At 54.3% G+C, this 14,057-nt stretch overlaps 1 protein-coding gene across 1 annotated transcript; it reads left to right on the forward strand.

The window, feature by feature from the left end:
- Positions 1–8,539: 8,539 nt before the first annotated feature.
- On the forward strand, positions 8,540–10,590 carry LOC117858786 (uncharacterized acetyltransferase At3g50280). Its single transcript, XM_034741916.2, has one exon. It carries the CDS (start codon positions 8,710–8,712, stop codon positions 10,183–10,185), a length of 1,476 nt encoding a protein of 491 aa, XP_034597807.1. The 5' UTR covers positions 8,540–8,709; the 3' UTR covers positions 10,186–10,590.
- The last annotated feature ends 3,467 nt before the right edge of the window (positions 10,591–14,057 follow it).

Genomic DNA, 14,057 nt, shown 5'->3' on the forward strand with positions numbered 1-14,057 from the left:
TTTTGTGATTATACTTATTTAGTTTTGAAAGCGACTCTTCTTTTCTTTTTCTGTAAAGAGCTACAGTTCGTCAGTCTTGAACTAATCCATATTCTCCTGACATGGACGAATCAACTACGTAGTATTAAATTTTATTTTTAGAAAATGGAGCATAAATATATTGGAGCCTCTACATCTACTAACTGCGAACAACACGATCTTTATTCAATTGGTTTGTTTGTTTGTTTCTATTTTCTTTTCTGTGCAGGCCCATACATTGCCATGCTTGTTTTCTCGTAGCCCACATAATTAAACTTACAACATGCTGCCGTGGCTCGCATACTCGTCACAGACCGAGTTCGGCCTGGTGCGGCCATCCCGCCTAAAAAGAAATACAATATGGGCCGACTGTTTATAGTTTGACGACGACCCGCGTGGCCCGTTCTGTCCATAGAACACTGTCTACTAGCAAGTGATTTCGGCGTCGACACGTCCACCGGCGACCTCCTCCTGATAAGCACCACTCTTCTGCAGCCATTTCTCCGTCACAATGATGCCGCACGTGACCTTTTCATGCCAAGAAACCGACGTCCTCGCGTGCCCGATTTGGGCAGATCTTATCCCCCACTCTTTTCGCCCTTTCCCTCGGCACCAGCCCCTCCTCGCCTCTCGCTGCTAGAGCTACGGGCGTTCAGTGAACCTGTCGTTCCCAGGCTTTGCACGCTCGCTGACGTCGCTGGCACCCGCGCGAGTCACTGGAGTGCTGGAGCGCTCCTGCTCGCCGCACCACACGCGTCTCGCGTTTTGACCCGGCCAGGCGGATGCTCGAAAGGCCCTGCGTGCCGCACGACCACGACCCATCTATCGCTGTTACTCCAGTGCTCGTAGCAGTGGTTCTCTGCTCCGAGATGAAAATGGGGCGATCGACGAGCGAGGGAGACCGCTAGATAAGAGTCTAGAAAGCCGATTCGTTCGCGTCGCCCAGGACGTCGGCTCAATAATTTCCCAAGTGGGATCGGCGTTTGGATGGCTCCGGTGCTAGCCACGACGCCCCCGTGGCGTCCGTCGGCCTGAATGCCCATACGCCCAGACGCCCGTGCTGTGCCTCTAGAGGCCACCAACTGCTACCGTACCAAGTGCTCGTCCCCCCCCCCCCCCCCCCCCCCCCCCCCACCCACCCAAAAAAAAAAGAGGATCTGCAGTACTAGTACAGATTCGTAACAGTTCGGGGGAACACCTTTTTAAGGGGTTCTGAGGCGCGTCTGTTTGTTATTTACCATGTGTTCGATCCTCATTATTATCTAGGGATGTTTGATTCTAAGGAGTAAACGAATGTTTAGATACCGAAGTATTAAATATAGGTTAGTTACAAAATCAATGGCATAAATAAAGGTTAATTCGCGAGATGAATCCATTAAACCTAATTAATCCATAATTAGCACATATTTATTGTAGCATCACATGGTCAAATCATGGACTGATTAGGTTTAATAGATTCATCTCGTGAATTAGCCTTCATTTATGCAATTATTTTTGTAATTAACCTATATCTAATACTCCTAATGAATATCTAAACATTCGAAGCTTTGTCGTGATCTCAATTCACAAGTGGCCGGTAGGTCTGCCGCTAGATCAGTGAGCACGCAGCTCGCAGCGTTGTTAATTGCGATCGGAATTGGGAAGTGTTCCTCGTTTTCGTATGGAAATTACATGTCTCGACGCCAGCGGCGTCGCTGTCAGCGTGGGAGCCAGCAACTTGGTTCGGGCCGGCCACGACCCCACTACTAGTATCCGATGACAAGGTCAATAAGGTCCTGTTTGGTTTGGGGTTGCGGACTAAACTAGTCTCTAAATGTTAACTTTAGTCTCTAAGAGGTTGCTAAAAGGGATTAAGGAGACTGTTGACAGGATCCGCCCCTTATTAATGCCTCCCTTCCGCTCAGCCCTCGCCGTCCTCCCGCCTGACCACCGCCGCCAGCCTCCCTCTCGCTCGGCCCCCACCGTCATCACCCCCGCCGCCCCTGCCACCCCCCCCCCCCCCCCCCGCGCGTTCCGCCCCGCCGCCGAAGAAGGTCGCTGCACGCGACGAGGAAGGCCAAGGAGTAGATCGACGCTGGCGACCCCTGCCATTTCGCCTGTAGATGTGCCTCCCGCTCCTCCTTGAATTAGAGGCATTTCGATCTTTATTCATCTGCATTAATGAACTTTAGTTCATGGATTCAAACAGAACCTTCACCGAAAGGGTTTACTTTAGTCCCTGGAGAAACAAAGGCCTAAAAAAGCGTCACGAAAGACGAGACCAAACGTAACGGACGCGAGTTACACGTGTCTGGAGCACGGCGAAACGCGAGCGCACTAACCCCCGGCTGGTGCTCGGTGCTCCCCCCTCCGGGCGGGTGCGCGCGGGTGTTTCGCTTTGCCTTTGGTTGACGGCGCGCGCGCGCGCACCCCCACCACCGTCAGGTGGATAGATTCACGCGGAGCCGCACGGCCGGCCCTGCCCGGCCGCCAAACGGCCAAAGCCATCGCGCTTTTATGATGGGTCTTGGCCTCTTGGCGCACCAGCAGCACGTCCGGTGCCGGTTGGTTCAGCATGATGATCTGCTTTCCCTTTTTCTTCTCGATCGATCGGTTACTCGAACGCGGACAGAACAGCACGATATACATGCCATTGCTATCGGAGCGCGATTGCACGGGTGACGTGTGGGTGGCTGGGTGCTGGCAGGTTGGTCGTCGTCCTACTTCTGTTGCGGCGAGGGCGACCTCGATAGGAGGAACAGTCGCGGCAAACGCTACGATACGCCGCCTACCATGCATGAATTCGTCCGTCCATCCATGATCAGGTTTGGCACCGGTCACCATTGACTCGAAGCAGTGTTTTTTTTTTTTTGAGAGGACTCGAAGCAGTGTATGGAGCTAGCGGAGCTGCGGAGGGAAACGAAAGGGAAATATGAGACATGCGGGGTAGTTAGGCCATGGCACTTATTACGTTGGCTGCCATGCCATCTCTCCCAGGCTCCGATGGCGTCGGTGGTGATGTTCTGGATACCTGTGTTCTGTTCTGCCTCCCCAACAGAGCAAGCGAGCGATGCCCACGAGGACCCTGACCGACTGCCAATGCAAAACCGATCGTAGTGGCCATGCATGATGGCGCACAAGAGGGAAATGCGCGCTCCCACCGCCCACCGGATCGGATCCGCCCATTGGGGACACGGCAGGTGGCGCTAGCACCTGCACGTGGATCATGGCTGAGCTTTGAGCGACGCGAATTCCAGTCGCGTCGTTTCAGGGGGCGGGTCCTGCCGTGACCTTCGCAGGATATGGAATGGAGGGAGAAGAAATTCGACTCACCGCTGGGGAATCGACAACGCATAGCGAATCCTCTCCGTGCTCAGGAAGGAGAAGATGGCGGCCTCGATCGGGGGATGCCTCGGGGGTTTGTAGGCATATAGGCTAGAACCCTTGGAAATGTCTGATCCATTGAACCCGACTCACCTGATCTTAGACTTTCTAGCAAGCTCTGGTTCGGACTGCAAGTTGGTAAATGACTTGGAGACCCGCTACTTGTCTACCAGCTAAACATACAATGATTGTTTTGCTGACACGCAATCAAATTATACTAGTAAAAGAATCTGACTACCAGCTCTTGATTACTACTCTCCCAAAGAGAAAACGAGCATCGGTTAGTTGATTCTGCTGTTGTCCATGCAGTCTGACGGGGATTTCCAAGCTTTACCCGTCGATGAAAAAGACTGCGCGTAGTAATAAATCTTGTTGCAGAAAAGAATTTAAATTGGTGGTCCTCAGTGGCCTCAGCACAAAATTTACTTGAAATGCTGTGGTGGGTTTATCGATCAAGACATACAAGGCGATTTTGTTAATTGTGGATAGATAACATTTTCTTCTTGTGTGCCTGTCCATGTCCATGGTGGACTGGTCCCTTTATTGTTGGAAAAAAAGGCGATTTAATATTCCAGATTCGGAATTAAGTGCATGTTGATTAGAGCACTCAAACTGGACCAAGATTTGTTCAATGGATTTGGTTTTTGTCTGTCGTTACTCACGGACTGTTGCCTGACAGCAAATAAACTGTATAATATTGCTACGGTCTGTCCTCACTCGAGGTTGCAAATCCTTATCCAATGAGTGACGGCGGTTGCTGATGCCTGGCGCCTCAATCGGATGGAATTTTCTTAGCGCAGAATGCATGCATGCATGAACAATGCGGGAAAACATCACCATGATTAGGGAGAAGAAATGCAACATAATTAGCTTTTCTAGCACGCATAGAATATTCTAAGCAATCACCATATTTATGATTATAGAAAGGAACAAGTGCTTGAAAACCAGAAATCTTTAACTATTAATAAACTGTATAAACCGGATAAATTTGACCATTAAATTGGTTTGGAAGTGGTTTTCGCTAACTTGGATGACAAGTGATAATGAGCCCACCTGTCAGTCCTTACGCGGTAAGGTTGGGCACAGTGAGTAAAAAAATTCAGAAACATTCTTATATTTAATAAAATAAATAATAAAAATATAGTGGGTCCAACATGTCATTCCCGATCCCTTCATCTTCTTCAGGCATCTCAAGCTCGTTCGCTCGGGCTGGCTAGGACTGCGGCCATGGCCCTTCCCGCGCCGCCGCTCGCCAGGACCCGCCCCTTCACGTGCTGCCGCTCGCCGTCCCTGGAAACAATCTTGCTGCAAACTCCAAAAGTTGGATCCATCAATTCTCTGTGAGAATGTCAGGTTGCTGGGCTAATCCACCTGATGCCACATGCTGCAGCCAGCAACCCAGCGCTCAGCCACCCTGACGCCACCCGATGAGCTAGCCGCCGAGGATAATCTTATTTTCCTTGGTAGCGCGTCTCTCCATTCTTGAAGATCTGCTCACCTGCATCACTTGCAGCATATATGGTGCCACAAGCCAATAGCCAAGAAAGTTCGTCGCGGAACCGGCACCGCGTTGTGTGGACCAGCTGCGCGCTGCGCCTGCGTGCGCCGCGGTGGCGGCGGAGGGAGAAAGGGCCGTCCCGCCGCAAACCTGCTCGCGCTATCTGAGCAGAGCGCGGCGCGACGCGGGGGCGAAGCGGCGCCCCAGCTCCCGTGCGCCATCGCCGCCGCCGAGCTCGCCGTACACGTCGACGGTGAGGTGGTTGGTAGTCGCCGGAGGGCTCCGAGGTCCTGGTGCTGGTCCATGGCCACGGCGACCCGCCGCCATCGCGTGTGTGGACTCATGTGACTCAGCATGCTGACATGGCGGGTGGTTCCAGTCGTGGCAGTCAAAACCACTCGAAACCAGTTAAAACAGGGGTTGAAGGGGTGCCGTGGTGATTTATACACGGTTTACACATCAAAGATTGGTGGTTTTCAAGTTCGAAATCATGTTGAATGGGCAAAAACCCTCTATGCCGAGTGTGAATTATAGGAGTACTTCATTGATGATCCATTAGGGAATTTTATTCTTTTGACCTTGTTGCCAACGATTCGATCATATAAACAACCTCTTTTAAAGAACTAGAAAGTTGTAGGTCTTAAAAAAACTATAATTTTATATAAAGATTACCTATATTGGAGTTCATACGAAAACTTATTTAAGTGAGAAACAAGCTAAAATACAAATTACAAGCGTGAAAAGTATATGTGCTACCTCGTAACTAAATAAAGACGAAAAGTATACCTCGAAAACTGTTCATACAGCACTGAGTGGATAAAATTTGGAGGACTATTCCTTTAGGCAAATGGATTTTTTTAAGCGAGATCACACCCCATTCATTGAGCACATGGATTGATCTCTAAGCATAACTTATGTCCATGATGAAATGTTGTCGCTTGTAATTTTCCTCCCTGATTTTCCAACCAAAGCACTATATCTTCGTTGAACGAAAAAGAGCAATCCCATCAAACGATCTAGACTATTAAAGTTGATGTGTTTGGTGGTGGTGTGTCTGGGACACCCCACCTTGATGATCAGCGATCCGCAGACAGGCGCAGCGGGCAGGGGGAATGGAGATCGCGAAATTATGGGTTGGCAGCCGGACCGGAAGACCCCAGACAACCAAAAGGCTGCCCCAGGCCGGCGGGAGCGGGAGCCCAACTTGCGCCACCGTCCCACGACCGCCGTGGCCACCAGCTGAGCTGCACCTGCACCCGCGCCAGCCGCGCTGGCATTTGACATTCGCCAAGGCCGGCCGGCTCCCGGCTGCCGCCTGCCGCAGAGCCAGCGAGGCCGCGCGCGCCGGCCGGCCGGGTGCAGGTCACCTTGTCTGCCATTGTTTATTCCCGGCCCCCCTCTCAGTCCCTTACCCGATCGTGCCGCGCTCGCGCGCGCGCAGCTTGCCATTATACTATGCCGCTCCGCACGGAGCGCTTGATCGGAGCTGCCGCCCGAGCGCCCTCGGGATCCGCGGCCGCGAATTTCCTATGCCCCGAGACCGGCCATCCCGATGCGCTCGTGTCCGTGGGAGGCCTCAATCACGCGGCCGGAGGGGCGAGTGCTGAGCAAGAGCCCGGATCGCCAATAAGAAACTGGCCACCCGCCGTGGCAGCCGCAGGCGGGGCGGCGCTCAGGTAGTCAGGTTCAGTGGCTGGCGGGTCGAATGATCGAGCTCCAGCTCACCAAGCCGCAGCAGCGAGGAGCCGAGCAACGTGCAACGACGACTAGTTTACACGTTCCTGCCTGGTGCATGTACGCGCCCCTGTCCGATACATGTATGTACGCATGGTTGTGTGCGCGGCTCACACTCCTCTGCACGAGCCGGCGCGGCGGCGGAGTGCATGCACGTAGCGGCGTGTGGGTAGGCAACAGGGACCAGCAGAAGCAGGGCGCATCGGTCTCAGCCTCCGTGTACGGTGTGCCGTCCCCCCGCGACCGAAGAAGATTCGCTGCAGGACGCCAGGACGGACGGCAACGGCGGCAAGCCGGACAGGACGGGACGGGAGGCAGGCAGGTTCATGAACGAGCCATGTACGTACGTACCCCGCCGAAACTTCAAGGACGAGCGGCCCCCGCGCGCCGGACCAACCAACCGGGACCGAGCGTGCGCCCCGGTCTACTCGCTGCTAGCACGTCCTCTCGCCTCGCATGGTGTCACGAACGCTAGCTTGGCATCACGTATGGTCGCGACGGGTGGAGACCGACGCGGCACGGACTTGGGGGTCGTTTCAGCCCTGTAGCACACGGGGCTATTGCGATCCACCGGTCTCGGTCCTGAGAGTCCTGACGCTCCCCGCATGCGTGCGCGTGCCGCGGCACGGAGGAGGCGGGCAAGGACGGCGGATCGGCGGCTGAGGTCGAGCACTGACACCCCCCGAAACGAAAATTTTGCTGCAAAATACTATAGAGAAATTACCACAGATAATACTCCGATGATACACTTGCATCTTCAATTAAATACACTGATCATCAGCTGTGTACGGAGTACGTACTGTGACAGCGGCCAGTGGTATCTGCAGCTATTTTAATAGGTGTTCTTTGTTCCGTCAGCAAGGCATCGCCGAGCAATTTTTCTTTCAGCGTAACAATTCGCTCGATGTACACTTGAACATGTGCATGCAATAAAATACGGTTGGGATTGGAAAAACAAAACGCGAAGAACACCTTTCTCGACGGGAAATGTAAACCACCGACCGAAAGCATCGTTTGAGCAAGCAACGATTTTTCGTATGTCACTAGACTGACTAGGCGACAAGGGGGGAGCAACGTATTCTATTCCAGCAGGGACGTAGACCACGTAACTGACGAGCAGATGATGATGGAGGCGTAAAAGCTACGGACTAATTAATACCGCACTATTTGTTCTTGAGGTGGATATGGATTGGACGACATGATGAATTATGGAGATGCTCTCTTTTCCCAGCCTAATCGCCTAGTATACACGTAGCTAGATGGACGTTATAGTGGCGGCCGACGCATTCAAAAATCCATGTAGCCCCAAGAGATTAATTCGAGGCTATTGGCACGGCAACAAAAAAACTTGTGATGTTACACGTTCATTTGAATATGGAAAGCCGCTGCACGTTCATTGAACCCGTCCGGCAACATGTTTAGTGTATACTCTGTAATATCTCGTCAATAAGTGCTCTACCAGTCATCTAAACCGATCAGTTACCGGATTGATTAGCTAGCCTTTCTACAGGTATCCGTCCCTCGCTCTCTCTGTTTTTTTTCAAGGAAAAATTGTAAAAATTTTCTGGTGTCTGCAGGGACACTTGTTCGTCTTCGTTCCGGAGGAGGGGACACCTGTTGCAGAGCACTCCAATTGAGTTCCTGGTACACACAACAGATGTCAAAAACTTGTGATGAAACAATCCAGTTCGTCAGTATTTTAAAAACTGTATCTTTTTCATCTTTTGTGTTTTCTTGCTGTGCCACACTGTTCACAGGCAGGAGTAGAACAAATCTCTAGCTTCTGCTTTATCTGATATCTGCCTCTGACAGCCACAAAAACCTGGCCGGAGAATATCCAAAACAGTACTGGCAAAGAAGGCAGAGTACCGGCCCAGGTGCATGCATCCAGCCCCCTCTTCGTGTCCTATATAAACTGCCCAAGGTTGTTCGGTGTTCAGCAAGGCAGTACTGCCCAAACCACCTCTTTGGCAGCATCGAGCAACGCTCACCCACACGCACACTGCCTATCTGCTCAACTGCCACCGCTACTGCTGCATCAGCAGCAGTGGAAGCGAGCGGCCGGTGGTGCAAGAGCGCCGAGCAATCGACCACACATGGCTCAGATGATCTCCACCATGCCCATGGTGGACGCGGCGCCGGCCGTGTCCGCCATTATGTCCAAGCTTCCGCAGGCAGCCTGCCTGGACGCGCCGGCCTCGGGCATCACCGTCGTGTCGAGGCAGCACGTCCGCCCGGACGCCGCGTCGGCGATCGGCGACCTCACGCTGTCCGTCTCCGACCTGCCTATGCTGTCGTGCCACTACATCCAGAAGGGGCTCTTCTTCCCGGCCCCCGACCTGCCCATGGCCTCGCTCGTCTCGCTGCTCGTGTCCTCGCTGTCGCGGGCGCTCGCCGCCGTCCCGGCCCTCGCCGGCCGCCTCGTCACGCTGCCCGACGACCGCATCGTCATCCGCTGCAACGATGCGGGCGTCGACTTTCTCCACGCCGTCGCGCCCGGCCTGTCGCTTGACGACTTTCTCGTCCCTGACGCGGACGTCCCGACCAAGCTGACAAAGGACCTGTTCCCCATGGACCGGACCGTGAGCTACGAGGGGCACCGCCGCCCGCTCACGTCGTTCCAGGTCACCGTGCTCGGCGACGGCGCCGTCTTCATCGGCATCGTCGCCAACCACGCCGTCGTGGACGGCACCTCCTTTTGGCACTTCTTCAACACCTGGGCCGCTATCTGCCGCGGTGAGGCACCCAGGCTACTGGACTTCCGCAGAAATTTCTTCGGCGAGTCCACTGCCGTCCTCCGCTTCCCCGGAGGCGTCGGCCCGGCGGTGACCTTCGACGTGGACGCGCCTCTCCGGGAGCGCGTCTTCCACTTCAGCGCGGACGCGATTCGCGAGATGAAGGCAATAGCCAACCGTCGCCCGAGCGGCGGCCACGACGCCGAGGTCTACGGCAAGATGGCGCACGACCCGAAGAATCCCGAAGCGCGCCGCGAGATCTCGTCGTTCCAGTCGCTGTGCGCGCAGATATGGCTCGCGGTGACGCGGGCCCGGAAGCGCCTGGCGCCCGACGCCACGACGACGTTCCGGATGGCGGTGAACTGCCGGCACCGGCTGCGGCCGGCCATCTCCCCGACCTACTTCGGCAACGCCATCCAGAGCGCGGTGACGACGGCGACGGTGTCGGAGCTGGCGCGGTACGACCTGCGGTGCGCGGCGGGCAAGCTGAACGCGAGCCTCGCGGCATACGGCGACGGCGCCATCCGGCGCGCGGCGGCGGCGTGGCAGGCCAAGCCCGGGTGCTTCCCGCTGGGCAACCCTGACGGGTCGGTGATCACGATGGGGAGCTCGAACCGGTTCCCGATGTACGAGGGCAACGACTTCGGGTGGGGCCGGCCCCTGGCGGTGCGGAGCGGGCGCGCCAACAAGTTCGACGGCAAGATGTCGGCGTTCCCGGGGCGCGCCGGCGATGGCAGCGTGGACATCGAGGTGTGCCTGCCCCCGGAGACCATGGCGGCGCTGCTCCGCGACGCCGAGTTCATGCAGTACGTGTCGTGCCCGTCGCACCTGTTGTGAGCTTGTTTGCGATGTGATGTAACGGTGCCGTGCGTGCGCGAGTGGGGCCATCGCTCGGTCGTGACATGCCGTTGCAACGCTGTTGGATTGCTCGGCCGCCCATGCCTTTCGGATGCAGCAGCTGGCTGGAGCCAAGACACTGTATCCGTCTCGCTCGTACTATCGGTGTGCTCCGTCTTAGGTAGCAACTACTGTACTAGTGCGTGCTTGGAATGACCAGCTCTTAGGCTGCAAGCTATGCAAAGTTAGTGTGGGCAGGGAGATGAGCCGTGTAACATGGTGTCAGAAATAAGTTTCTGAAATTGTTAGCGTTCAATCTCCAATGGTTAATAGTATAGTCTGTGTGTCGGATAGTTTTGCTGCTAGTTTGAACTTTGGAGCAACCTGAGAGTGCTTTCATTTTTATTCTCCTTGCTGATCTTTGCTGTGAATTCTGCCATTTCTTTATGGCACTGTTTCCACATAATCAAATCCCTCATTTCTTGCTCGGGGCATTTTTTATTAGCTTCTTTGCAGTGCGGCACGTGGCATGTTGGTTGCCACGTGGAGGCAGAAAACGCCAAGGCCTCAACAGATGTCATGGGAAGTTATGGTCAACGGGCTTAGTTCGTATGGAATGGAGCCAGCAACTATGGTTCGACTCTCGTTTACACAGACAATATTAACCCATATGAGGCTGGAGCTTAATTTTAGGTTAGGACTTAGGATCAACCGTCGACAAACATAAGTGAGCGACGCAAGTTCTCAAAACATGGCCACTTTGCTAGCTCAAATTGCAGAGGATCTGATTCCCTGCATTTTGAGTCCCCGTGTGGTGGTGTGGGCGGGTAGCCAAACATGTAACCTTAATCTGCTTGGTTACTGGTTTCGTTTCGTCTCGCCAAAAAAAGAAGAAGAAGAAATAAATAGAAATAAAACCTAAAAAAAACTTTACTTTGTTACTTATGCTGGCCCAGCCCATGAAGACATAATTTCTAGGCGTTCCTTAGGTGGGCTGTGGCCTATTAGCTTTGCTGAATGCATTGGTCTAGAGGCAACTCATAAATAAAAGGCTACGTATCAGGCATGGGCCGTGTAAAGGCCTGTAACACCAACAGCCCAGCGAAAACTTAAGACGTCAAACTGGTGGCCTAGGTGTAAAGTCACGCTACGCATTTTTTTTTTCGGATCACACAGTGACACGCTACACTGACAGAGGCTTTCACACTCACACACATCACCTATAAAATCACGCACATACAATTTATCCCTATGAATAACTACGAGAGAGAGACGTACCGGTAAATAGACGTCTTGATGTGGACATGACATGTAGCCTACCGTTGAAATAAATAACGCGTTAGGGAGACAACAGGACGTCAAAGCCTGGGTTTGATCCCTAATTAGGAGGAGGTGCAGCAATCTAGCGAGGCATCAACGTGCGGTCTTCACGAAAGGCTGAACCTGAATGACTACTGATACCATCAAGGCGTCAACTTCACTTTAACAACACAGTATTTGAAAGAAATGACTTGACTAACAACGTGCTGCAATCGTCTCTCAGAAAAGTAAAAACAACGTGCTATGAAGTATGAAGGTGATTACTTTTCCATTCGGCATCGTATATACTCCTACACAAGATCAGCCTGGTAAATTGGTTTTTCCGACCGGTGATCTACCTGGAGATGCTGCTTGTACTGTTGGCCTGTTGGGGACCTTGTCGTCTTCAAGACCGAAACATGGACTGACGATGGTCCCGGTCTTCAGATCTAGTCAAGCTCGAAGAGGATTTTACGGGCACGAGCATCTTTCCCAGTTTTGTGCGCTCTAAAAAAAAGACGAATTACGCCTCTAGAAGACTAGCTAGAACCTTCTTTTCAGTTTTCACTGTGACGCGCGTGGTAAAGCTTTCCCGGTCACCATGTAATCAAACATGCATACCCCCTGCGGCTTTAACCTTCCGGACCGAGCTTATGCAACGTGATTCATTCCTATCGTTCTCATACATCCATGACGCAGTCAAAAGTATGGAGTACCCGAGCAGTTGAGCGACAGAGACGCCAAGCTCCCAGTTCCCAAGGCGGGAGGGCAACAAGACCGGTACCTGTACCAAGACTCCTCAGTCGGAAGAACAAGCGAACAATCAGCGTCCGGAGCCAGAAAAACCAAAGGAAAAGCAGCGCGCGCGCAAAAGACGACGGCAGGGCCGCCGGCACACCCTGCCGTACTGCAGCGCTGCCGCTGCCCGTCTGCCCGCGATCTTCACAAGCTCACAGCCGGCGCAGCCGTCTGCCGAGTGCCGCCGGCCCAGGCAGGCGCCCAGCGATCGATCGGGCAGCCAGCAGCGCCGCGCCCGCATTCCCGAGGAAGCGTCGTCCCCCGAAATGCGCAATGATTGGTTCCCGCGCGCCGCATTGTCCACGCCGCACACGTCGCGTCCCATGCCGTCATGCCTCGGGCAGCGCGCACGCCGGGGCAGCCCCCACTGTGTCCCCCGCGGCGAGCACCGTCGCGCCCCGCCCGCCACCGTCCCGTCAATTCCATGTCTCCCCGTCGCGTCGCCTTGTGCGCGCTGTCTTGTCCCGGAACGGCTTTAGGGCAGACCCATGGCGATGACGGGGCCCCTTGAGGAGCACGGCTCGGCCTCTCGGCCAGCCTCAAAAGAACTGCGCGCTCGGCCTCTCCTCTGACGGTCCAATGTTCTCTGGTTGCATCACGCACTAGCTTTTTCCTCTCCCTCCTCACCTCTCTCTCTCCTCGCTTTCTCTTTCCATCTCCAGCCTCGGGTGGGCTTAGATCCTTTGCAAGATCTGCTTGCTCGCTTCCACTGGAAATATTCTCCGGCCACCACCACCGGCGCAAGGCAACAAGAATATACTGCACCCCGTACACAACACACACACAAACGTCGCGGTCTCTCGTCTCTCTAAAGCTGCAAGCCTTGCTTTGGCGGTTCCCCGGTCATACTGAAACATTAGAAGGGCTAGCCGATCGATGACCACTCTGCTCATCGCTTCTCTTCTCTGATCGATCCGATCGATGCCACCGTAGCGGTCAATTGGACCAGCCTTTGTTTCAGTACCTTGTCGCTCCCTTTGCTTCCTTTTTCTTTTCTGAGCTTGCTTGCAGTGCCTTTCATGCTCTTGTCACATACTTGCACTAGCCTCTCCTAGCTTTTCCTTTGAGCTGAGCTGAGGGATACCACCAGCCCTTGCCGTATAAAACGTGTCCTGCTGCGTAGGCTCTAGGCCGTCCTGCTGATATACGCACACACTATATTGGGCTCGTAGGAGGCATTCGACCGACGATGAGGAGGAAGGGGAGCGAGTGCACAAGGATCAGCCCAGCCGAGATCGGCAGCGCCACGCCCATGATTTCCCTGGCGTCCAGATCCGGCCGGAGGGCGGCGCCTGACCGGGAACGGCCTCGGCAGGTGCGGGGCGCGTGCGGGTCTCGCCTGCTGCGGAGCGCCCGGTGGACGGCCGCGCGGTTCTACCGGCGAGCGAGGGTGAGCATCATCAGGGCGTTCTTCCGGTCGGCTTCGACGACCAAGAAAACAGCTGCTACTGCCACCGTTGCGTCACCGGATTGCACGCCGGCGAGGCATAGCAGTAGGCGGCAGCAGCCTGCGCCACCGGTGGTCGTCGACGACTCGCATAAGAGCGAAGCGGTGGAGGAGTGCATCAAGTTCATGAACTCGTCGTCGAGGAAGTACCGGTAGAGTGTCGATCGGGGGATTCTGTGTGCGCGGATGCTAGCGTCTTTCTTGTATTTGTTCTCTTTTGTTGGCCTTTCATCTATGTGCGCATCTGATCAAACCTTGTACTTGAGAAACATACCGGCTACTTCTCTCATCTGTCTGTGCCTGGCAACGAGGCTGTGTATATTTTCCT

The sequence above is a fragment of the Setaria viridis genome, chromosome 5 (assembly GCF_005286985.2).
Source record: "Setaria viridis chromosome 5, Setaria_viridis_v4.0, whole genome shotgun sequence".
Lineage (NCBI taxonomy): Eukaryota > Viridiplantae > Streptophyta > Magnoliopsida > Poales > Poaceae > Setaria > Setaria viridis.

What these genes read in the sequence shown, in the direction of transcription:
- LOC117858786 (XM_034741916.2), top strand. Translation starts at nt 8,710, where the DNA reads ATGGCTCAGATGATCTCCACCATGCCCATGGTGGACGCGGCGCCGGCC.